The 27092-nt window shown below is 34.3% G+C and overlaps 3 protein-coding genes across 4 annotated transcripts; all 3 read right to left on the bottom strand.

The window, feature by feature from the left end:
* Window positions 1-1826: 1826 nt before the first annotated feature.
* Window positions 1827-4279, bottom strand: LOC138882992 (uncharacterized). The gene is made up of 3 exons (XM_070163644.1): window positions 3866-4279; window positions 3041-3511; window positions 1827-2660 (listed from the first exon to the last, which is right to left on the bottom strand). The coding sequence occupies exons 1-3, from the start codon at window positions 4277-4279 to the stop codon at window positions 1827-1829; spliced, it is 1719 nt and encodes a 572-aa protein (XP_070019745.1).
* Window positions 4280-4539: 260 nt separating this feature from the next.
* LOC138882991 (uncharacterized) lies at window positions 4540-5130 on the bottom strand. Its single transcript, XM_070163643.1, has one exon. The coding sequence runs from the start codon at window positions 5128-5130 to the stop codon at window positions 4540-4542; it is 591 nt and encodes a 196-aa protein (XP_070019744.1).
* Window positions 5131-6978: 1848 nt separating this feature from the next.
* LOC104210947 (beta-glucosidase 12-like) lies at window positions 6979-23237 on the bottom strand. 2 transcript variants are annotated; one of them, XM_009759923.2, is made up of 13 exons: window positions 23038-23237; window positions 22876-22945; window positions 20835-20893; window positions 20622-20697; window positions 17400-17477; window positions 17222-17309; window positions 16428-16683; window positions 11748-11863; window positions 11152-11372; window positions 10954-10985; window positions 7558-7660; window positions 7329-7431; window positions 6979-7219 (listed from the first exon to the last, which is right to left on the bottom strand). In XM_009759923.2, the coding sequence occupies exons 1-13, from the start codon at window positions 23209-23211 to the stop codon at window positions 7051-7053; spliced, it is 1545 nt and encodes a 514-aa protein (XP_009758225.1). In that variant the 5' UTR covers window positions 23212-23237; the 3' UTR covers window positions 6979-7050. The 2 variants fall into 2 exon arrangements, with proteins under 2 accessions (XP_009758225.1, XP_009758226.1); XM_009759924.2 differs by having other exon boundaries at window positions 17445-17477.
* Between the last annotated feature and the right edge of the window lie 3855 nt (window positions 23238-27092).

Genomic DNA, 27092 nt, shown 5'->3' with positions numbered 1-27092 from the left:
TAACGGGTAGCACCGGGTAAATTATTTGGGTTGAGTAGGTATAATTTATCCTAAAATATTTCACTTGAAGAGAATCTCTTGTTTGTATTTCTCAATAGACCTTTATTACAATTTGTTTTTGAATGTAGCTTTTTTATTTGAATTTTAGCTTGTCTTGTTGATTTTATTGAAGATTTTCATTACTTAACTTTTTCTGTTTGGACTTTTTGTTTTTTTTAATTGAAGCCATCACCTTCAGGCTATAGCCTTTGGTGTGGCAGGTTAGGCAAGACCCCTACCATGTCTATATATAAATAAAAAGGTAGAAAATAAAGGGGGACATGGACATTACCTCTATAACTAATGAAAGAAAGAAAATCCTAAATACCTTTTATTAATACAAGCTATACAATCTGCTTACAAAAAAATTACATTTATCATATCTTCTTCTCATTGAAGGAAGTTGCCATCTATCTAGTTGAAATAGTCCCTTGGCCTCTCTTGGCAACTGCTGAGAGAGTGATAGAAGATGCTAAGTTAGCGAGGAAATCCGTCACTTGATTTACTTCTCTGAAGCAATGAAAAATATGTACAGTAGCGTCTCTGAGAGCATGAATAGTAGCCATGATAATGTTCTTTAATTTAAGGTTGTTGGTTCCCCTGTTGAGAAGTATATTGGCAATCACCACAGAGTCCAGTTCAATATGAATCATGCCTAGCCCATGTTGAATGCATAATTTAGTGCCAAAGTTGGCCGCTATTGCTTCAGCCTGATTTTTACTGCTACTGCGCACGGGGAGAGAAAAAGTCATCAGGAAATCTCCTTCATTGTCCCTGATAATACTTCCGATGCCAGCATTTTCATTTTCTCTGATGAAGCTTCCATCTATATTGAGTTTGATCATCCCCGCCATAGGTTTATTCCAAGTGACTTGCTTGATATTCACTGTGTATTGAAGTCTTTCAATCATATTGCAAATGTTGGGCCATGTACCTGTTAAGCTATAACTAGGATAGGTGATTTGAGGGGTTGCTTGAATGTGCCAGATGGTTTGAAATTCCATCTTGCTTTTGTAGAATTTTTTTTGCTCGCCATACTTACATGTCGTCCAGCTTTTCCAAAGTGCCCAATAGATTACCACTGGAGCTATCTGTAATAGAAGCTTGTGTATAGCATTTTTTGGATTAATGTCCCACCATTCCTTAATAACTCTATTGATCGGCCACTGGTGGTGAGTGATTCCTAAAGGAGCACCAACGTATTTCCAAATGTACCTAGCTGCTTCTCCCTCCAGAAAGGTGTGATGGATAGAGTCATTATTAGGCATATTGCAACAACAACATCTGGATGTTATTTGGTTGCCAAATCTAGCAAGTACTTCATCAAAGGGGAGTTTACCTAAACACAATTTCCAAGTAAGAAATGAGAATTTAAAAGGAATAGAGTTATGCCAAAGCTTACTGAAGAACATATTTGTAGGTCTTTGTTTGCGGATAATATGCCACTCAAATTTATTTGAGTATTGGCCATCTTCAATACTATTCCATACAGCATCATTTGTATCAGTTGTTTGGCCAATGTTGATATTGCTAATGGCTTCCACTATTTGATTTGTGAGGGTGTTGTGCAGCTTGTTCATGTCACAGCCACCATTGCTAATAAATTCATTAACGTTGGTTTTATTACCAATGGAGGTAGTGATATTATTATTGCCATAAGCCAAATGACCTATCATTGTCCAATTGTCCCACCAGAAGCTGCAGTCACTAGAGTTAATAAGCCATATGTTATTGCCTTCTACTTTGTCTCTAGCCCATAGCAAATGTTTCCAAGCCTTTGAGTTGTCCTAGATCCATTTCTTTTTAACAGGATGACTCCTTGGGCAATATTTAGCTCTGAGAAAATCAGCCCATAATAAAGGTTTAGTTCTAAATCTCCACCATCTCTTGATAGTTAAGGTGGCAGAGATATCTTCAAGACTTTTAATTTCAATGTCACCTTCCTCTTTAGGAAAGCATAAGATTTTCCAAGAGCTACAATGATAATTATTTTTTTTCCCAGTAGTTCCCCAAAGGAACCTATCCATATGTTTTTCAATGAGGTTCAAAGTGCCTTTGGGAGGGTTTAGAGCAGTAAGCGTGTAAGTGGGCAGAGGCTGTAAAACACTCTTGATGAGAACCACTCTGCGCCCATAGGTTAACATTTTACCTTGCCATCCATTAAGACTCTTTATAATTTTGGTAACCATGTTATCAAAGAAGCATATCTTTTTCCTTCCAACATATGTTGGACAACCAAGATAAGTGAAAGGGAAGCTCTTGTCCATAAAGCCTGTGCAATCTCTCAATCTATTGATTCTATAAGCACTAGTTTTAGGGCCAGTGAGGAAAAAGCTTTTATCCTTGTTGACAAGCTGACCCGATGCCTTTTCATATTTTCTGATCTCTTTTATCACCGTCTTGACAGTTTTTGAATTACCACCACAGAAGATAACAATATCGTTAGCATAAGCTAGATAATTTATTTGAGGCCCTCTCTTATTCATAGAGAAGCTAGTGAAGTTCTCCTTATGAATGAGGTTGTTCAAAGATCTAGTTAATACTTCTGCAACAAGAATAAAGAGAGATGGGATAAAGGATCCCCTTGCTTGAGTCCATGAGAAGAGGTAAAGAAGCCTTGCCTAGTATCATTAATAATAATCGAGTACCAAACATTTGAGACCATTCTCCAAATCATATCAGACTATTCTTTACAGAACCCAAATTTATTAAGGACGACAATAAGAAAGCCCCAAGAGAGCCTATCATAGGCTTTAGCCATGTCAAGTTTCATAATAATATTTCCACCCTTATTTTGTTTTGAGATATCATGAATGATCTCCTGAGCTAGCATTACATTTTATGTGATTAGTCTCCCAGAGACAAAACCACTTTAGTTTTTAGAGATTAGCTTGGATAGAAGAGGATTCAACCTTCTGGATAAAAGTTTAGAGATGATCTTACTAGTGTAATTGCATAGACTAATAGGTTTGAGTTCTTCAAATCTGGACGGAGAATCCACCTTGGGGATAAGAGCAATGCAGGTGTGAGAGTAAAATTTAGTGAGGTTCTTCCCTTTAAAGAAATCCATGACAATTTCAATGATGTCTCGCTTGATGATATCCCATGTAGCTTGAAATTTTTTTTCATTAAAGCCATCAGGTCCAGCAGAGCTTTCAATGCTCATACTGAAAACAGTGTCTTTGATTTCCTCTTCTGAAGGCATGATAATCAACCTCTTATTGTTTTGCTCTGTAATAAGGTTAGGAATGCAATTCAGGATATCATTGCTCACACTAGGCTGCTGGTTGAGATTGAAGAAACTCTTAAAGTGCTTGACAGCAGCCTTAACAATTCTATCCTCACCTTGTATCCACCTATCTCTATGATTTTTCATTCTGTGAAGTTGAAGTCTTCTTCTACTGTCTCTCAGAATACTATGAAAATAGCTAGTGTTGCAGTCACCATCCTTGAACCAATTAATCCTAGCTTTCTATTTCATCAAGGATTCTTGCATTCCCAGCCATTTAGTATATTTAGCATAACATCTGTTTAGCTCTTCTCTTCCTTGCTAATTGTTATTTTGCATATCAATTTCTTCTAGGATTTGCACCTTAGCTTCCCAGGAACTTACTTGTTCATGAATGTCCCCAATATTTTCCCTTGACTATTGACTGAGATGCTTAATAAGATGTTTCAGCTTACTTTGGAGCCTCCATATAGCATTACCTTCAATATTGGTGTTCCATATCTCCTAAACCATATATAGAAATCCAGGTTGAGTGGTCCAAAAGTTGAGGAATCTGAAGTATTTGATGTAATGTTGTTGGTCATTATGACATTTTACTAGAATGACTCTATGATCAGAACCATTCCTTACAAAATGTTTCACAGTGTTATTTTGGAAGTGCTGAGCCCATTGATCATTGATCTTAATCCTGTCTAATCTCTTCCAAATTCTTTTGCTAGGTCTTCTATTGTTGCACCAAGTGTATCTTGGTCCAGTGAAACCAATGTCCATTAAGCCATAAGATTCCATAGTGCTAATAAAAACCAGACTTCTATATGCTCGATGAGGATTACCACCTAGTTTTTCAATCGTATCCATGATAATATTGAAGTCACCACCAATACACCAAGGGCCATCAATAGTGTTGTTCATGTTATGAATATTATCCCACAGATCTCTTCTTTCACTAGTAGTACATTTGGCATATACTGTTGTAATGAAGGTTCCTGAATCTGCAACATTTTCTTTCATATTGAGAGTAATTTATTGTTCACTATTTAACAACACCTCAGTGTGATCCAGGTAGTTCCAGAAGCACCAGATCTTACCATTGAAATTAGCGTGACAATGTTTAAATCGTAAGAACCTTTTGTATCCATTTATCTTATTCATATCAACAAAGGGTTCAAATATTGCCACAAAAACTACCTTGTTGATGTTGATAAGAAGTTTATGTCTGTGAATCGCCTTCTTGGATCTTACCCCTCTTATATTCCATAAGATTGTACTAATCATTGGTTTGAGGGGGAGGTTTGTTGTTTGCTTCCTCTTTCTTTACCAGAAGAGGATGTGTTGTTTTTGGTTTGTTTTCCTGCTTTTTTGTTTCTGTTTCTTTCTCTGGACAGAGGTGATTCATTTTTGTCTATGGAGTTTTCAGCAATCTCTGTGAGGTCTTTTTGTTTACTTTTCTTCCTATCATTCTTTCTGTTTCTGCTGCTTTCTCTAGAATAGGAAAATCCATCTTCATTCTGATTTTGAGAAGTAACCTCCTCTCTATCAGTCATAGTTTTGGATTCCATAGTTTCTTCTTCTTCCATATGGTTGATTTGTCCTTGGTTGCAACATTCAGGCAGTTGGCTTTGATTTTTCGTGTGATCCCAATTAAGATATACACAAATATTTATGGATTTTTGGTTTTTGATATCAGAGGGTAAGCTAGTCGACTGGACATCCTCAGTTGTAGCCTCTGTGATTGTATTGTTCTCTTGATTGTCTCCCTTGTGTTTGTTTTGGCCATTGTTGTTTTCCTCACTGCTCTTTACCTCCTTCCATGTACTCTTTGCTCTTATTTCTCCAGTATCATGAAGTTGATTAGTAGTCATAGTGGGTTCCCCCTCTGCTACTCGATCTTTACTTAGAACATTCTCTTGGTGATTACCTTAAGTCATCGAGGCTGTTATTTGTAGTGGAATTGATAGGCTTTTGACATGATAGTGCTTCTTAGTGATCTTATCTCTGATAGCAGGTTTGAATTTGACACTGCTCTTCTTTTTTGGCATTTTCATTGCTTTCTTATTCTTTTTCTTCTTCCTTTTTGTTTCAGCATCAATCTTTTGTTGTAGTATAGGGCTGTCTGTTTTCTGTTTTACCTCTTCCTCCTCAATATTTTGAGTTTTTCTCTTCAGAGTCTGTTCACCCTCTACTGGTTTTTGATTCTTTGTAGTATCAGTCTCATTTTTCTCTAGCTTGTTGTTGCGGTCTTCTTCTTTACCAGCTACTTTGTTCTTGGTTTGCTGCTCCTTGCTTTTGTCTTGCACCTCCTCGACATTAGTTGCAATCTTCTTATCTAAAGCCATGCATTCAATCACATTGTGTTCCAGTTTTCTACAATGTTTACAATACTTAGGTATGGCCTCATATTCTAATTTCTGAGTGTAACCATCTAGTGGTGAATCCTCATATTCCTGGCCTATGAATACACTTTCCGGCAGAGGCTTAAGAAGATTAACCTCCACCCTAATCTTGGTCTAGTTCTTCCACAGGTAGCCGCATCTAGAACCAAAAGGGTTCCAACAGAACTGAGAATTTGTTTAACATAGTGCCATGTGTGCATATGGAAAGGCAGTCCCGGCAGTAATACCCACGCTGGGGCAACATAGAGATCTTCCTCAGGTTTAAAATCAGGGGACCATTTTTGTAGCCACATTTGCCGACCATCAATTTCAATCACTCTTTTAAACATTATCGTTTGCCAATCTTCCTCGTTGAACAGATCGATGAAGACATTGTAATTGTCATAAACACTAATTCTGGCGGATTCTTTCAGAGTTATCAGCTCCTTAAACCTTGACCTAATTCTATCAATTTGGGGGCGAGGTTTAAGAAATCGACCAATAATTGTGTACTTACGTTCTTCTGCCATTATGCCATAGAAGTCTTTAGCCTTGAATATCACTGTTTGCATTCCATTGTGAGTTGTATGCCTTGCAATAACTTGCTCCCTTTCATGGCGAATTGGGTTCGAATTGGAAGAAGACGGAGTTGTGACCTATGTTGCATAAGAGATTTTCTTTTGAATTCCTTCAGTGGGTAGTTTCGCTCCCTCAAGGGGATATTTTGCTTCTCCTTACTCGCCGGAAGTAGGCCTCCCGGCGGCTCCATCTGGTGGAGCGTGGAGATACGAGCTGGATAATATAGTCGTTGAGTTAGCCGTTGGAGAGAGTATTATTTTTAGAGAGAGAATTTTCTGGTGTTACTAAATTTCATGTAATATGTTTGAACAGAATGCATTTAAAACATTAAATAAAAGATTCCACAAGGAAATGAAATCTTCCACAATTTTGCGACGGATATTTTTCGTTGCTAAAAGTAGCATATGAAATAAAAAATTGTGACAGATTAGCAACTGAATTTTCGTCCTGAATTAATTATAACACAAAATTAATTTTGAATTTGGACTGAATTAATTAATTAATTAGCGATGGATTGTTCTGCCGCTAAATATGGCAGTGAATACAATCGTCGCTAATAATTGCAAACTTTGCATGGATTTGATTTTCCCTTCGCAAAAGGGTTAGCTACGAATGGACAGACACAAATTCATCGTTAATTTGTCGCTAAATAAGATTAGCAACATAAATTTGTAGTACTAATTTAAGGCAACTTATGTATTTTTCCTGGATATAATAAAACTTGTTGCAGAATCATAAAGAAGGTATTAAAACGGGCAATCATAGATAATACGCTTGAAACACTTCCATTACGGAACTTTTATTTGATACATTCAGCACAGAATCACGATTCTACTTGAGAAGGAATCTCTTCATCCAAAGAGCAGATTTTTTGGGGTATCTTTTGAGATTATTCTTGTAGTCTATAAAGTTGATGCCAAACTTCTGGGTGTATCCTGAACCCCATTCAAAGTTGTCGAAAAATGACCATGCAAAGAAACCATGAACGTTCACCCCCTCTCTGCAAAAAAAGGGAAAACTAAATAAAAAAGAGCATTGTTTTTTATTTAAAGTTAAAAGATACATAACGGTTAATAATCAAAATATTAAAATAAATAAATTATACTTACTTAAAAGCTTCGTAAAGAGCCTTGATGTGGCGTTTATAAAAGTCAACTCTCTGGATATCATTCACACCCTCTTCAACTTTGGTAATATTAGACTCACCCATTCCTATTGACGATCCAAAAAAAGAAAAACAATATTAAAACCGATATACGCAGAGATTCTTAACTTAGTCAATATATGTAACTAAAGAAATGATTAACGTATAACATGTTCAATTGATCACTGGCTTACCGCACTCTGTGATGTAAATTTTGGGATTCTTGTAATGTTTCTTTATGTAAAGAAGAAGCTTATAGAGTCCCCTTGGTGCAACAAAGAAAATACTCACACCCGTCTGCAGAATGTTAAATTTTCAAACTTGTGAGGATAACACAATAATAGGAAACAAAAAACCATAAGAGTTCATATACTAATTTACCTACTAAAGCACATTAGAGGTGATGGAATAAAACAAACCCCTATCGCCAAATTATACTTAGTATAACAATAAACTCACAAAATTAATTTTTGTCATGCTTAACTAATTTGAACTTTAACTACCTATTATTTCAGTGAAATCATAAAATGTTTTATAACATTAAAGTAATTAAACTTTAAACATTAAGACAGCAAAACCACTAAATCTTACCCATTAAAACAATAAAGTTACTAAATGTTACACATTATAATTCAATCTACTCAATTTGATAATTAATACTATGTTTTATCATTATCTTGGATAAACTAATGACTTTACTATTAGTGTGTAAAGTTTAATTACTTTATAATGATAAAATTAGTTTTGTGACTTTAATAGTGCAACGAGTAAGTTTAGTAATTTTACTATTATAGCGTGTAAAATTCAATTACTTTGCCGTAACAAAATTGGTTATAAAATTACTATTATAATGGATGGAGTTCGGCGACAATATGATGTTATGATGAGGAAGAGGCAAACACGAAAATAAAGAAGATAATGAACACCAAATTTTAACGTGGAAAACCCTTCAAATCGAAGGTAAAAATCACGGGATCACAAAGATCCAAAAAGCTCCACTATAACAATAAAGAGGGTTACAAAAGTTGTCTAAATTGGATACACAACAAGTGCCAAATACGGAGCAACAACTGTAACAAGAGCAACAACTAATCAATTGAATAAAGAGGAAAATCCACAAAAACGAAGTTGTTGTTCGAGGATCGAAATCAGATTCTATGAGCTCCAAATCCGATCTCCATTGTTCAAATCCAAGACCAAGATGTTACGAACACTCAGTAATTTCATCCCGATCCAACGGTTAACGAATCGAAAACGTGATTTGAATGTTGGCTGGTCGGAATAAAATCTGCAGCAAAACAAATATTTTTCCTCTCATCTCTCTTGACGAAAATTCTCTCAAAAACTACTCTTATGTGCTTAAGTCTTTCAAAGACTTGTATCAATGAGCCTAGAATAATTCTCCAAGGTTGTCCTATTTATAGATCATGAGTGGTGCTTTCTCTTAAAGCCAAAACTCACTCAAAATAGGAATAAACCGAATCCAATTCCAAATAGGAATGGAAACCAAAAGAGAATAGGATTAGGCCATTGGGCCTTTGGCTGGACAACATGGGCATGAGCCCAACAAACTCCCCCTCCAGCCAAGGGGCCAAATGTGTCTTTAAGTAGAGAAAATATTGACAAGCTTCATGCCTGCCAATTTTCTACAAATTCATGTTTATCTGCAACTACCGCCTTTGTCAGCATATCCAAAGGATTTTCATCAGTGTGTATCTTCGCAACCTCAAATAATTTCTCTTCCACGGCCATTCTTATCTAATGATACTTTTTATTTATATGTTTGGTCTTAGAATGAAAAGTGGAGTGCTTGGTGAGACAGATAGCACTCTAATTATCACAAAATAAGATGTACTTTGGCTGCTCAAAGTCAAGATCATTAATAAACTCCTTCATCCATAATAGTTCTTTGGCACCTTCTGTGACAACAATATATTCTGCTTTTGTGGTGGATAAAGCTATGCACTTCTGTAGTCTAGATTGCCAAGAAACAGCTCCCTCTGCAAAAGTGATCAAATAACCGGAAGTGGATCTTGAATTATCAAGATTGCCTCCTAAATCAGAGTCTCTGTAACAAATAAGTTCAGGATTGCCATTGCCAAAACACAGCTTCAAATCTGCAGTACCTTTCAAATACCTTAATATCCATTTTACTGCATCCCAATGTTCTTTTCCAGGATTAGAAAGGAATCTACTAACAGTACCAATGACATGTGCAATATCTGGTCTAGTATAAACCATAGCATACATCAAGCTACCAACGGCAGAAGAGTAAGGAATACGAGACATCTCCTTTTTCTCTTCATCAGTAGATGGACTCTGACTAATACTCAATTTGAAGTGTTTAGCAAGAGGAGTACTAACAACTTTTGCATCTGTCATATTGAACCTCTTGAGTACCTTCTCAATGTTTGTGTCTCTTTTGGTATATTTCTCCTTTGTTGTATGATTTATCGTCGCTCAAGGTTTGCTTTGCTAGCTTCTGTATGACACCTAATTATTTCGGTCCTAACAAGTGGTACCAGAGCGAGGTTCAAGACAGATTCATCTTGGCGGGTTTAGTTCTAGTCACAACATATTTGACTATAATCATGATTTTGTTCTGAGAAATTTGACCGGTGTGCTATGCACGTTGAGACAAACTTTGTGGTGGAGATTTGGAGATGCGACTTGTTGAAAGCTATGTGAAGAAAGTGGATCAAGTTTATTTTGTCAGAAAATTTCGGCCAAGGGGGAAAATTGTTAGGTGTTTGCCATAATTTTCTTACCATATTTGGTTTTCCTATTTGTTGAATGAAAGGGCAATATAATTACCTTAATTGAGTTTTCCTTTTTGTAGAAGGAAATTATAATTCTCCTATACTTGGCTAGTCTTTTTTCTTGTAGGAAAATGTTTGGAGTTCTATAAATTGAAGATCCGTCATTCTCATTCAGTAGTATCCACAATGTAGCTATAGGGGTTTAGAGTAGTGTTTAGGGGAAGAACTTTACGGGACACGTGTTAGTGTGTCACTTGTATTTGCCTCTTTGTGAGGTTGTTCTCTCGATATTTTGTACTCTCTTTTTATATAGTGGATTGCTCATCTCCGCGGTGGACGTAGGTCAGTTGACCGAACCACGTTAAATATTTGTGTCTCTTTTGGTACATTTCTCCTTTGTTGTATAATTTATCGTCGCTCAAGATTTGTTTTGCTAGCTTCCGTATGACACCTGATTATTTTGGTCCTAACATGTGAGACTAATCCACTTATCTGAACATTGAATTTGATTAGTAAAAATTCATTTTAGCAATATTGTTTGTCTTCTTAGTCTTCACTTTTACTCAACTTCGTCACAGTTCAAGAATTCTCATTTACTAGCACAATTATTCTCGAATGAGGATTTGCTCAAAAGTAAATCTCCTCAGTGCCCATATAACATACAATAAATTACTCGTCACATGATTTTTCAATAGGATTATTTATTGCATGTATAACTTATTACAGTCACAAATTATCATATATAGAATTGAGATGGCATCTTCATTATAAACATCGTAAAAAAAAATTGCGTGGGGAAGGGGGGGGGGGAGGTTGGATTAAGAAACATACCGGATCACCAACAAGCTGTCCATTTCGTGAAGCTAAAAACAAAGAAAAATAAAAAATAAAGAACAGGGTTAAAATGGATAAATTGATAAAATTACAGGATTATCGCCATACAATTGTCAAAAAGAATACAACAAATAACATAAAATGAAGTAATCAACATGGAATTTTACAATTTAATGTGTTAGCTTAAAAACTTACTCGTCTGATTAACTTGATTATCAGTTGTGAAGCTGACATTAGCAGTATTAAGTGGACTAGATAGATGGGCTGCAAAATTTGAGGTGTAATAGTTCATTCCAAGGAAATCAAAGGACCCTTTTACCAATTCAGATTCTTTAGGGGTAAATTTTGGTAAGCGCTTTCCGACAAGTCCCTTCATGATTATGGGATAATCTCCATAAGTCAAAGGGTGTAATAACCTGCAAATAAAGGTTTAAGCATCTGAAAAAAAATTAAGTAATATTGACATTTAATACTCTCTTAGTTCCCTTTTACTAGTTTCATATACTAAAAAATAAAATTAAATCAAATTACTTGTTCATTTTATCAAATACAAATAAAAAATTATTATTTTCTCTTTTTGATATTAATTATCTTTAGCATTAAAACCCCCACACATCTCAAATTTATTGGAGTTACAACTTTAATAATTATTACCAAAGATAATTTAGTAAAATAAATTTTTAATAAATAATTTCTTAAGGGACATGTCTAGTCAATAGATCTAAATTCTAATAAAAGGAAACAGAGGGAGTACTCTATACCATCTGAACAATCTTTATATTTGGACTTACCATCCAAGCATAAAATCAAGTGCTCGTCTAGATGCTCTAATGTCCTCCGGTTTGTTGGAGAAAGGCTCGAACCAGTGAGACACTAGAATAATTCCGATTTCCCCTTTTTGAGTTGGCTGTGCAATTATCATCATCATTAGAAATATATACAGTTAAACCTTTTTATAACAGTCTTGTTTGTTTTGATTTTTTTTTAATTGTTATAGCAAAGTGTTGTTATAGAGAACATATATTATAACATAATATATAATGAATTGCTATTATATAGCGATGCTATTATAGAGAGGTCTGACTGCGGTAGATATTTTATGTTTATTGAGGGGCAAAAAGAAAGACCAGGTGTGAGCACGTGATTTTTGCCCTATATGAATTGCTCCTATCAAATCAAAGAAAATAGATTTTTTCTAATTATTTACCATTTTATAGGATTTTATAGGTTTTTTATTAATTGTTTGCATTTTTGTGCACGTTTAATTTTTATTTTTATCATGAAAAAATTTCAAAAAAGAAAATATACATGGCATTTGCATTTAAGATTTTATATCTTTTAGATTAATTAGTAAATTAGTTGTTTTATAGAAATTCGAAAATCATAAAAAATAGCTCATTTTTACATTTTCGTCTTTTGATTTTTAGCTTATTGATTTTTCTCTTTTAATTCAGATTTAAGTATTGTTTATAATTTTTATAATTAGTTTAATTTCATATTTAGATAATCTAGGATCTCAATTTTAGGATTTTTAATTAAAGAAGAAGAAAAAGAAAAAAAAAACAAAGGGAAAGAAAAGGAATAATAAAGAAAAGGGCTGATGCCATTTTGAGCTGTTTTAATTCCCTTAGGCCCAAACGAAGGTCTTCTTGAAACCCGTCCAGAATTGGTCATGGCCCGTCCCCATACCCGGTCCGTTTCATTGTAGCCAAAACGACGTAGTATCAATGCCTAACTACGTCGTTTAGGTATTCCTTCAGCATTAAACGACCAAGTTGGTCCAGTCTATTATTTAATTGAGCTCCAAAATCTAATCCCCTTTTCCTCTCAAATCGCCGCCTATCTCCACCGTCTCTCCGCCGCCCGGAAATTGCCCCACGGCGGCGGAGCTCCTCCAAACACCCCCAAATCTTAGCCAGCCAATCCTCATCATCCCCTCTTCCACATCATGCCCTTGATTTTCCCAAAAGATTACTCAATTCTGGCGAATTGTAGATCAAAAAAATAAAAATCCAAACTTTCTTCCTTTTGCTCCAATTTTCCGGTTTAAATCCCTAGTTCGTGTTGATACTTGCACGAAGTCCTCGGTTCTTCATCAAAGGAAGTCTGGTTGATGTCAAGAAGGCTCTATCCTTTGACTTTGGCCAGATTTCGGACGCGTATCCTTGAAACGATTCAACTTCTTCAAGCTTATGCCCCATTCCTTTCTTGGTACATGGTGGGGATTGGTGCATGAATTATTAGCCATGAACGAAAGTTCGGCTAATATTCGTGTTACAATTCTCACCGTTTGGTCAAGCCTTGGATTTGCCGGAGTTCAAGTTCGAATCAAAGTCATCTTTGTTCTTGAGGATTTCGAAGCTTATCGGGGCTTCATCGTTACTTTCTTTCCTTTTCTTTCTCACCTTAAAGCTCAATTGTTAGCCATTAAACTTTTCCTCCTTCTCATTTAGCCTAAGTCAGAATTGATGCTCATTAATTCAGTGTTAATTTACATTTTTCTGTTAAAAGTGCTTTATTAAAAAAAAAAAAAAAGATGAATTGAATATTTGGGCCGTCTCAGTTTCGATTTGGGCTGCCTTCTCTTTAAGTTTGTTTCGGACTGGGTTTGGGGTTTGATTAGTTTCAGCTCATTGAATGAAGGCCCAAATTTGGAAGTCTGCCCGTTGGACAAGTTTGGGTCTGGGTTTTTGTTCATTTGACCCTATTTGGTCCAAAGTAAATTTCATGGCACTTTGGGGTAATTGGGGGCAATACACTGAGAGAATCTCTCAAGTAACCACCCAAGAAGCTTCCTAGAAAGCTGAAAATAGCCTTGCTTGGATACCAAGTCAGAAAATAAGGGAGCTAACTAGCAAAAGGAAAATGAGAAAGGATAAAAAAAAATGAAAAAAAAAAAACCTAAGGCCGCCCTAGTAACTTGCCTATAAAGGCATAATTACTTGAGGCTCAATGGAGATTTTTTTAGAGAAAACACTGTTTCATTGAGCTTTAGTTTTGTAATCTGAAATTCTCTTCTTCCTGAATCGATTTCCTGATTATTTGAACTTAAAAATGGTTTGAGACTTAGTCATTGAGGTTGGTCTTGAGGTCAGCTGGTTTAATTGTGTGTTTGAGACTGATTTCTGGGCTGCGGTACTTCATTTCTGGGTTTTGAAAAATGTTTTGTTGGTTTGCTTTTGTTACTGGAACCTGCTGCTGATTCCCTGCTGTCATTATTGCTGATTCTCCCTTTTTCTTATTTCGTTTAATTCCAGGTATTCCCTGATTCTATAGGAGATGAGATGCAAGTATGAGAGCTATAATTACATGAAGATCTCATGAATGAATACTGTTTTTTCCTTAATCATCAATATTAGTTCTTTACTTAGAATTTCTGAAGTTTAGTGGTATATTGTAATAGTATTTAGCCTGACCTGTTCATTTTAATATAGCAGTAGTGTGTTATTCCCTAGAAAACTCATGCTGCATTTTGTTTGTGATGAAAACACATGGTCTGATGGTTTGATTGGTGTGTAAGTAATTCAGGACATTTGAGATCTTGTGTATAGGGACTGTGATTTAAGTCATTCACTGTTTGTTATGCATATATTCAATCATGTAGTTAGACTCTTTTGATCTCTAGCTTATCATTTAGTTTTATTTGAGAATCAGAATGCATTCGATTAAAAAGGGTGACTGTTTGCTTTTGGGGAGTAAAATTTTATGAATACTGGTCTAATTGGCATCAATCTCTGGGTACTCGAGGTAATTGGATATATGCATTGGTTTGAGAATGAATTTTGGACTTGTTTAGATATTCAAAAGTTTTCTGTAATGGGATAAAGTCAAAAATGCATGACTCATAGTGATACAGGTTTAAAATTAGATTAAACATGTTGTCCATGATGAGAATTCCATTGTCATTACTTGCTGCTAAGTAAAACGAGCCTAGAGGTTGTTTGCACACATATTGGTCCCATTGATTTTATTTTGTTGTTGAATATCGCTGGTTCTTGGCTGTAGGGACTCGACACTGAGTTTTTTCACTTAGACCTGTTGAGGTTTCGAAATTGGGCTCATTTCTGGGCCCAAGCTTGACAGCTTCCTTCGAATATGATTTGGGTCGTAATTGCGGCCCAGTCATGCCCAGTTCTTTTGCTAGCTTTCCTGGTTTTAGACTTCACATGGGAAGCCCATTTGTGGCCTTTGACTGTTAACTAAACGACAATATGGAACTTTTAACTTCATTGAGTGTTAAATAATTAAGCCCTTAAAATAATTAAGGTGAGTTATATTAGTAACATCAATAGTTATGGCCCTTCAAATTTTAGTTTGAATACCCTTAAAAAAAATTAAAATGAAGGTGCGCCGCGCCAAATAAAATCTCCAAATGTGTGGCCCGCATTTAATTATTTTTTTAAAATCCTTAAAATTCGAGGTGTGCCATTAGTTGAATTTTCCATGGCCCTCGCAAACTTGAAAGTGCTTAGTTGCTTTAGGCGCGCTATTTAAATTAATTTCCTTAAACTCGGGTGTGCATTTCATGTGACCCAAATCCAAATCTCAACAACGTTAAATAAAATGTGTCGTGGACCGCAAAAATCATACCATAGGCTAAAACATGTTTTAAAATCAGATAATAGGTCAATTATGATAGTTTAAGCGACCGTGCTAGAACCACGGAATCCGGGGGTGCCTAACACCTTCCTTCGAGTTAACAGAATTCCTTACTCAGAATTTCTGGTTCGCAGACTTCAAAAGGAAAGTCGAAATCTTCCTCGATTTGGGATTTAAAAATAAACCGATGACTTGGGACACCAGAAAACAAACCATCCCAAGTGGCGATTCTGAACAAAAATGAATAATTAATCCCAATTCGAATAATATCACTTAAATTGAAAAAACTCCCTTATACTACCTTCGGGTGTGTAAAAAGGAGGTGTGACACCAGGTTACCATAACCACCTTATTATACTCCAACACAACTGTTAGTTTTCTCTAGTATACTTTTCATTACAGATTAAACACGTACCATGTAACATACTACGAGACTAAAAGTTTTACTGGTCGTAATATTAAATGCAGTCTCTAAGTTTGTAAATAGTAATATTTAGAAAGAAAGAAAAGAGACTAATTTATGTAGGTCCGATTTCACTCAAATAGGATTCCGAAAGTAAAAAATAGACAGTAATTCTCATTTAGATTTAAGTGTTATATATATATATATATATACACACAAGTTAATCTATTATAGCTGGCCAGTTATTATTTTTTATCAAATTATCAATTAATATTTATCATAAAAGTTTACTTATACTAATTATCTTATAAGTAAATTAATTGTGTAATTCTTTATTTCGTCAACGCATGAAACAAAAACTATTCTCACTATAAGGGTGATGTTGTTCGGGAATATTACCACCTAATTATTGCCTAATCAGCTGGTTTTCCAAAAATTTAGTTTGTGAAATATAATGTAACATCATTACCTTGTATTTTTGCCTATAGAGTTTAGCAGCAGCTGCATGAGCAAGAAGGATATTGTGGCTAACTGTATAAGGCTCGGTGGCAGAATTTCCAGCAGAACAGTTATTGTTCCTCCAAACAGAACACCGGCCGGGTGCCAACGTGCCACTGTCGTAACCGGTCACTGAAAAAATCCATGGCTCGTTCATGGTTGACCACAGCTTCACCCTATCTCCAAAAAATTTAAAGCAAATCTCCACGAAATCTAGGAAATCTTCCCTGTCAATACAAGTCATTATATTCATCACTAATTATTTCTTAAATTTAATTTGGTGTTAGTTTGGACTTAGAACTTACGATATATACATACTAAATTTGGACACGAGCTATATCATTTATGGAGGTCATTAATCCATAAGTTGGGGGATTCATCAGTTAAACATACAGTACATAGAGGTCAATAAAGTAGCGCGCGCACACACACTAGATAATTTATTTTGTTCTACAACTTGGAGTTTTTCATAACATTCTTTATTTTTAAATTTTAGGAAACCCTCTCCCTTTATGTAATTCAAGTGTTTGACCAAGACTTTGAAGAGTAACTTAAACTAGAATGTCGCCTACGCAGTAATAATATTATGGCTTTGTAATATTTACGATCTTAATAATTTATGCTCTATTTTCCTTGGAAGAAAAATAATTATTTATACAAGGCAATGCTTTATCTATATAAAACAATGTTTTGTAAACCGTAAATCAAATCATTTTATTAGTATAAGACGATTAAGAAAAAAATAATTAATTTACAGCGACTTACACAATCTTAGGGCTGAGAAAACCAAGGTAGTCATCTTCTAGTGCTTGAGGCACATCCCAATGGAAAAGTGTTGCCAAAGGTTTGATACCTAAATAGTAATTAAATCAAATTATTAGCTCAATCTTAGCATTTTTTTGTTTGTATGTATGTATGAGAGAGGGAAAAGAGAACAGAGAACCAAGGGCTACAATCTCATTGATGAGACTGTTGTAGTGGTCGATACCAGCTTGATTTATTCCTTTACTTAGCTTCCCATCTGAAAGTGAAGATACAGAAAGTGAGAAGTCAAAATTAATGAATAATGATCATAGGTGTAAATCATATAAGATGACCGCCGATAATTATATATATATATATATATATATCAACACTATAATCTCTCTTCCATTTTAATATTTAACTGAAAATGACATAAGATAATAGAAAAGATTTTGCAATTAGATAATCAAGCCTGGAATAATGATAATAGAGGAAAAAGAGGTCAGAAGTCTAAACCTTAAGTTAATCTCCACTAAAAGCATCGCTCACCGACGCTTTAGGTCATTCTCTTTCAATGTGGCTGAGAATTTTTTTAATGATTTGTTTTAACTTGACAGTAATTATGGGTAGAATAATCTCATAGACACTTTTACAAAGACGGATTTAGAATTTGAAGGTTGCGGATGTCACTATATGTAGCATATTTACTAGCCACAAAGACCGAATAAGAAAAAGGATCGATTCTGTTAGTGTTTGGTTAATTCAATTATGTCTTTTATCCACAAATAGGGAAATAAGTTCGATTTTAGTTCTATTTTTATGCTTGATTTAATTATATTCTAGAATAAAATTAAGAATAATAATAATTCATCAAAATACGCCTCCAATTAGAAACTTTTCTTTAAAAATCGCTTAATTACTATATATTTTTTGTTCGATTTGATTAATTGATCATTGTTCTTGGGTTAATATTTTCAATTTAATTATCGAGTTATATGACAATTATTTCTAAACTAAAAATTTCAAATTGTCAATCTATGAAAATCAACTCAAACCCCCTATTAATCAAGATATTTGTTTTTCTTTCAAAAGCCAATAAATGATATTGCTCAAATTATACTCCATATATAAACTAATGTTCCATCGTTAAAAATAAAGAAACTACATATTACCTAAAATCATTTTAAAATTATGCATCGAGATAGATTGTTCATGATATAATGTATAACAGTAGAAAGCAAAATGAAGGCTAACGTAAAGAAATATTAAAAAAAGATAGAGAGATTTTCCGTTGCAAATAACAGGAAGAGAAAAGAAAGAGGAGGAAAAACAAAGAAGCAGGGGAAGTTAAGAAGGTTAAAATAGTACGGTCTAGCCAGCTTTTGGACTGGTTATTCAAAAATAGTCAACGTTTGCCAAGTTATTGAAAAATAACCACTATTTTGCGGCAACAGAGACCGGTACAACATAATATACTGGAGTTCGGTACACCTGTGTATTAACTTCTAGCATATTATGATGGACCAGTATACTTTGCTGGCTCCAGTATTATATACTAGAGACTGTAGCACCGGTGCTCCAAATTCCAGTATATTATGGTGGACCGATATATTATACTGAAACTCCAGTGTATTATGATGGAATATTTTTTCGGATTTTGAACAATATTTTCGTTTAGATTTATCTTTACACGAAAAGTGGCTAAATTTTAATTATTTTTGAAACTGTGATTATTTTTGAATGACCACTTATAAATTTGGCTATTTTTGAATTTCTCCCGTTAAGAAGAAATGAGGGCCCAAGGCCCACCGGAGAATAAAGAAGATAAGGAATTAAGGACTACTACTAATAAGTAGTAAAAATTGCACGGGAAGCCCTATTTGGTCGCCCCCATTTAACCTATACCCATTTTTAAAAAAGGTTTTAACTTGTACACATTTTTTAACCAACTTCAGCCCACTTTCTCCTCCTCATTCTCCTCCTCAAAGTTATATTCGCCCTCAATCCGATGGGTCACTCCTTTCTGGAGTCGCTGATTGTGAAAATGTTCCATTAATTGACATAGGTTGTGGAGATATTCTTGACGAAGTTTATTCTTCAACTATCTCTTTTAAATAAATATTTCTTACTATTACTCAGAATTTCTTTTAATTGTAAGTACTAAAAATTCAAATGCGACAAGTAATTTGGCAAGAATACTAGCTATTTGATTTCACAAGGACTTAGATTGCTATACGATGTGAATTCGCATTTTGAAAATCGTCGTGGATTGCCATACGATGTGATTCCCGCTTTGAAGATTATTGTGGATTCATAGTAATAAATAGCAAAAACTTCAGCTCTAAAGTTGAAGTTCGCCAGTTACAAAACAAAAGCTTCAGCTCTAGAGCTGAAGTTCGCCAGTTACAAAAACAAAAACTGCTGAAGTTCGCCAGTTACAAAACAAAAACTTTAGCTAGAGCTGAAGTTTTTCCAGTAACTAAAACAAAAACTTCAGCAATTACAAACCAAAACTTCAGCAAATAGAGAACAAAACTTCAGCTACTATGCTTAAGCTCAACAATTATAAACAAAAACTTCAGTACACTTGGTTCAGCACACTTGCCTGTCTACCAGAATACTGAAGTTTTGCGTGATTGTCTTTGCTACTTCAACCCCGTATGCTGAAGTTACGCGAAAAAATGGGTACGCTTGTAATTTTTTTGCAAAGCGGGCACAAACTAAAACGTGACCCAAAAAACGGGTACAAATACAAATGCAAGTAGGGAAAAAAAAGAATGACTGAAACACTGCTGCAGGAAACATGAGCCTTAAGAGGCAACGCTGAAACATGGGACCCACGCGCCAATTGTGTAATATGAGTACCAATTTATATATATTATCTCTATTTCATTGATATCAACATACTTGCTAAGTATTTTTGCCAAGTGTGCGGGTGGCGTGTACCCCTAACCTATAAGGTAAATCCGCCACTAGTTTTACTTGCATCGATTTGATATCCGGATCCCTATTAGAGTAACTTAACTTTATCCACTATATATAACAGTACCGTTACTAAATTATTTTATCATAGGAAGGTTACTAAAATTTAGTGATTTTACTATTATGTTAAGTAAAGTTCAATTGTTTTAATAGGATAAAGCATAATTTAGTTACTTTAACATTATAATGGATGGAGCTTATGAGAAGTTAACTTAAATTTTAGCAAGTTCTTTTTTGCTAATGAAAGATTTTAGACACAACAAAAGTGCATTTTTTTTTTGTGACTCGAATCCACGACCTTGAGGTTGTAGGTAGAGGGTGTTAACCATCTGACCAACACCTCTTGTCACATCAAAGGTGAATAAAATGCGTTAATTAGTGACATAAGTAAATCAAATAAAAAGTCGGGACAATAGGTTATATTATCAAATCTCCTTACGTGGTAGAATTCTTGTCCAAGAGATAGAAAACCTAAAGGCATCCAGTCCTTCAAATTTTGCTAGTTTAAGGTCATCCTGCAAGGGAGAAGCATTAATTTTGATAACAGTTTTAGAGTTATTCTTTTTCCTATTTTATAGTTTTGAGAAAATGGACGAATATATCTCTTCATTTCTCCTCATCCGCTCGATAGTAAGCATTGGAAATTTCATACCTTGTACCGATGATAAAAGTCAAGAGCTACATCTCCATTGCTGTGATCCAATATTTTTTCTGCATAGATATCATAATATCTCAAGTTTAAATTTAAATATTTATGCATGGTCCATAAAGAGTAAATATTTCATAGATTAGTGGGCGTTTGGAAAAAGCTTGGTACCGTAAATATGCATTGAAGTTTTGTGAGTGATTTGAGTGAAAATTTTGAAAAACAGTTTTTTGGAGTTTTTCAAATTTTCAAAAATTTCCAAAATGCATATTCAGGTGAGAATTGAAAATTTTATGAACAAACACTGATTTCGAAAATAAGTGAATTTTTTTTAAAAAAGAAAAAAATTTCTTATGTCCAAACATACTCTTAGAGCGAATGAGTTAGAAAAATAAACCATTGTTGAATATTTTTGAATGGACAAAAAAAGGACTTCTTCCCAATAATTGTTGGCATTTGAGTGATTTCTTTTTCTTTATAAATTAAGCATTGGAGTGCACACTGCACAGTCACACATTTTCAATGTATTAAAGATGGTGGAGACGCTAGCAAGATACGAAGAAGATTGAGTAATTGAAATACAGATCTCAATTGTGTCCTTTTAATTTCAATTAAAAACATTTAGGTCCGAGTGGGCTAGACTGAGACATACTACTGTGGACAGTTGAGCATGACACTCTGCTTTGCTAGTTTTGCCAGTGATCAGTCTATGTATGGGGCCTCCCATGCTGTGTCTTTGTGCAAGACAAGTATGCCCCAATAGCTGCCTTATTTACTGTATAAATGGAACAAATCTGACATAAATTTATTTTCATGGTCTGTTCTTACAGATATTTGTTGGGTCATGGGTGGGACCGATATAGGACTTCGGTTGATTGCAAAAAAGGACGTCCATTTACATATATGCCTAGACAATCAGCTACGGTTAAGATATTCTTTTTTCTTCCTTTTTGGTCTTTCCGAAAACACATGGAGATCATTCAACAAATATGAGTAATCCATGGGCATGGTGGAGGAAGTACTATGGCTGTTCAAACCGGATAAGAAAACTACACCAAATCGAAAAGTCAAATCAAACCAATTTAAAATTTAATTAGGTTTGGTTTGATTGGTTTGGTATTCAATAATAAAAATTCGAATCAAACCAACAAATAAATATATAATTTTATAGATACATTGAAGAATTTATATAGAATTTTCTTCAAAAGATACCTAGAAATATTTGTAATCTTCTCATGGAATGTATCTATTTTTTTATACTTTAAATAATAGGTTGTATCATAACTTTCTTATCAAATGTTATTGAAACGCGTCAATCTTTTGGTTGTTCCATATTCATATGTCAAGATCTATTAAACTCTTATCTATTTTTCGAATTTGAAATGGTTTTTTGATAATTTTAAAATTTATAACATATCATCTTTTAAGTTTTATATTAATTTTTATATTTAATTATTAAATTCGATTAACTTGAAAGTGTATATCAACAAAAAATTATTGTTCGAAGACCAAGAAAATAACTATATCACGTATTACTAAAAAAAATTCTATAAGAATATTTAATAGATCATATGTTTTTCAGTTTTTTAAAAATTTTATGAAATATATAGTCACCTATCAACACTTTATTTATAGATTAACAAAGTAAAATTTAAAATAATATTCATATAACAAAAAAAGAACTCGAAAACAAGTCGATATAGCTGGTTTGGTTTGGTTTTGATTTGCACTATGCAAAATTGTGAGTAAATTGGTTCCTTATCCAATTTGATTTGTTTGTTCAGTCACGGAAGAAATTGTTTTCGACAAAAGCTGAACTTGATAATTGCATGGAGTCTCCTTTTCCAGGAATTTTTTTTCTAAGCACAACAAAAGTTTCCAAGCATATTAATTCACTTTAGCCCAGTTTAGTTAGTTGGATTCTTGCTAACTACATGAACTAGCTGCTCGTGGGATAAAAGAAGAAGAACAAGACATAATTATATTGTAAATGGCATCGGGAAAAAAAAACAAAAAGGAAAGGAGAGACTAAAGGAAAGAAAGAGACCAGGATGAGTGTGGGTAAAGGTATCACATATACTGGGGCCTTTACCATCTTCATTCCAAGCTCCTTCATACTGTCATGAGCAACATTTTCCAACAGTTGGTTTCTACATAATGTACTCAAATATTACTAGAATAAACCAAAAATCCAAGTCCAAAATCCTACCTGATAGGTGGAAGAGGAAGCCCCAAATATGAATTCAGATGGGAAAATGGTGCGGTTGAATGGAAGTGTAATTTCATGGCTTGGCACATTTGCAGCTAATGAGACTTCTATTAAAACCAAGACGTTGGTTAATAATAGAAAGAGGCCTAGCAACAAAGACCCTTGAAAGGCCATTGCTTAACCCTACGTTTTCAACATATCTTAAGACCCCCCTTTAAATAGACTTTTTTCAATATACTCAGCTCTAGCAACACGTGGCATCACCATTATTACTTGAGAATCATCCAAACAAATTTATTGTTTCAATTATTTTTTGTTGGTTAAGAACAAAGTCTCAGTTGAAAGAAAAAAATAAAATAACATATAAAGTGTGAAAAGATACTCTTAAATGGTGTGAGCTTTTGAAAAAAATAATGCCATGCTTAACGAACTAACATTGATTAGAGCTGATTGTTACAAGACAATGTGACTCTGCCACTTATTGGTGGTACATTGATTAGAGCTGATTGTTAGTCATTAAAGTGGCCAAACTAGTTTGTTTATAAAAATATACATGCATAAAATTAAAGTTTATTCATGAAATTAATGAAATGTCTATAATTAAAAATTAGTGGATAAATTAATTTTTACTATTGCTATATTTAAGGATTTACCAAAAGGTGAATCAATTATTCTATGAATAATGAATATGATGAAGTAAATTAATATTCTTAGTCAAATATATATTGTGTCCAAAAATGACAAATATATTTGGTTAAAATATTTAATTACCTATTAAAGACTAAATGACGTTTAAATTATGATAGTGTGTCGTAGTATTTACTCAAAGGAAAATTGTGATATGCTTTAAATGTTTTGTTGAATCCATATTGATTTGTGAGCATCTATTATCTATTTGCAGCTATTCCTTTTTCATTCGCATGCTTCGTTTGTTACTGTGTTCAACGGGTTGAACTTCTCTAAATGGCATGAACAAGTCCAGTTCCACTTAGGTGTGATGGATCTTGACTTGGCTTTGCTAATGATAAGCCCGCTGCCATTACTGATTCGAGCAGTGCGGATGAGAAGTCTTTCCATAAAGCATGGGAACGCTCTAACAGGCTAAGTCTTATGTTTATGCGAATGAATATTGCCAACAACATTAAGAGTACTATTCTACAAACAGAAAGTGCCAGGGAATACGTGAAGTTTGTGGACGAACATTTTCGTTCTGCAGATAAGTCTCTCGCTGGTCTACTAATGGCTTAACTCACGACCGTGAAGTTTGATGGGTCGCGTAGTATGCAAAACCATATCATCGAGATAACTAACATTACAACAAGACTCAGACCTTGGGGACGAAAGTGGATGACTCCTTCTTGGTTCAGTTTATTCTGAACTCATTAACTCCTGAGTATGGACCTTTTCAAATTAACTATAACATTATTAAGGGTTAGTGGAATGTTAGTGAATTGTCTAGTATGCTTACTTAGGAGGAGTCAAGACTTAAGAAATAAGGGAATCATTCAATTAACCTCATGGGTCAAGGAGCTGGTAAAGGACTTAAAGTGAAGGCCAACAAGTTCAAGAAGAAGAAAGCACTTGCTAAAGCTCCACGGGATGCTAAGAAAGAACATAAGACAGATACGTGTCATTTCCGTAACAAGGAAGGACACTATCAGAAAGATTGCTTGAAATGTAAAGCTTGGTTCGAAAAGAAAGGGATTCCTTACAATCCAAACTACAAATCCAAATAAGGATTTCTTATTCACGGGAAATCGTATGAAGGCTCCAATTGAAGGCATATGGACTTATCGTTTGATAATGGAGATTGCGCATCACCTTGATCTACTACAGACTCTTTATGTGCCTTCAGTTTCTAGAAATTCGATTTCTTTTTCAAGACTTGATGTCTCTGGATTTGATTTAAAGTTTGGAAATGAATGTTTCAATTTATATAAGAATGTTATTTTTTATGGTTCTGGTTTTCTTAGTGATGGTTTATATAAGTTGAAACTCGATATTGGTTTTTCTGAATCCCCTTTTACTGTTCAACATAATGTTGGAATTAAACGTAGTTCACTAGATGAAAGTTCTGCTTACTTGTGGCATAGACGTTTGGGTCATATATCCAAAGAAAGGATAGAAAGATTAGTAAGGAATGAGATTCTTCCGAATCTAAATTTTACTGATCTTACTATATGTTTGGATTGCATTAAGGGAAATCAAACTAAGTATAGTAAGAAAGGTGCCACAAGAAGCGCCCAACTTCTTGAAATTATACACACCGATATTTGTGGACCCTTTGATGTTCCATCTTTTGGTGGAGAAAAATATTTTATCACTTTTATCGATGATTTTTTACTTTATAGATACATCTATTTACTGAAAGAAAAATCTCAAGCAACAGATGCTCTTAAAGTGTTTGTTAATGAGGTTAAAATGCAATTAGATAAAAAGGTAAAAATCATTAGGTCCGATAGATGTAGTGAATATTATAGAAAATATAATGAATCAGGACAATGTCCAGGTCCATTTGCAAAGTTCCTCAAGGAGCATGGCATTTGTATACATTATACTATGCCAGGAACACCTAAACAAAATGGTGTTGCAGAACGGCGTAATCGAACACTTATGGATATGGTTAGGAGCATGATGAGAAATTCCTCATTACCCAAATTATTACGGATGTATGCTCTTAAAACCGTTGTATATTTATAAAATAATGTTCCTAGTAAGGCAGCTCCAAAGACCCGTTTTGAACTGTGGACATGAAGGAAACCTAGTTTAAGACACCTGTATGTTTGGGGCTGCCTAATGGAAGCTAAAGTTTATAATCCACAAGAAAAGAAATTAGATTCTCGAACAGTAAGTGATTACTTTATTAGTTACCTAGAGAAATCTAAAGGGTATGTGTTTAACTGTCCAAACCATAGTTCGAGAATTGTTGAAACCAGTAACACAAGATTCAATGAGAATGGTAAAGTTAGTGGGAGTGTTGAAAAGCAAAGTGTGGAAATTAAAGAGGTGAGGGGCAATATTCTATTACCCGGGAATGCACCTACTTCCACAAAAATACCAAATATTATTCCAGTTGTTAAAGAACACTTTGACAACACCAAGCAAAATTTGGATGAAACACTTCATGAAGAAACTAACTCACAAATATCTAACACAAACGAAGCACAAGAAATGCCATTAAGAAAATCTCAAAGAGTTAGGAAATTGGCTATTTCGGATGATTACATGATTTATTTGCAAGAGTCAGATTTTGACATTGGTTTTAACAAGGATTCGTTTTCATTTTCACAAGCCATAGAATGTAATGAATCTGACAAATGGATTGATGCCATCAAGGAAGAGTTAAAATTCATGGAATATAATAAAGTCTGGGATCTTGCTGAATTGCCAGAAAGTTCTAAAAGAATCGGGTGTAGGTGGGTCGTTAAGACCAAACGCGATTGAAATGGCAATATTGAATGATACTGTAATACTCATTAAAAGAAAGAGGGTAATTAAGTAATTTACCAAAAAATTACAAATAAGATTAAATAGGGCAAGCCCTACGCTAGCTAACAGAAACGAAAAAGGAAGAAAGGGCCGAAGCCCCTTTCTCTTGCAACAAAAATCAATTCTGCTGCGTAAAACCAAACAAAAGCAAAAAAAAAAAGAAACGGGTCAGAATTAAAGCGAAAAATTAAAAATAAATACAGAAAGTGAGTTGGGGAAAAAGCTTGGTACCGCAAAAGAAGGCACTTCCATCCATTATTTGTTCAAATCTTCAGGTACTTATTCCACAAATTTGAGAATATATTTTAATGGTTAGAGTTAAATAAGGAGATTGGTAAAAGTTAGTGAAACAAGGAAAGATATGTATAAATTTTTGTTAATCTTTGGCAATCTGTTGAGGAATCTTAAGCACGAATTGTGTGTTACAAGTATAGCTTGAGCTTCTCTTTCTGGTAGATTTTAATTTCGATTCTCATGATTGAGAGATTCTATAGAGAAATAAAAATTACACTAGTTCATTCACACTTGGGAATTTTCTTCCTAAAGAATCAATAGAACTTTATGAA

Source organism: Nicotiana sylvestris, chromosome 12 (assembly GCF_000393655.2).
Source record: "Nicotiana sylvestris chromosome 12, ASM39365v2, whole genome shotgun sequence".
NCBI classification, from domain to species: domain Eukaryota; kingdom Viridiplantae; phylum Streptophyta; class Magnoliopsida; order Solanales; family Solanaceae; genus Nicotiana; species Nicotiana sylvestris.
This window is presented reverse-complemented; position numbering and strand designations above follow the sequence as displayed.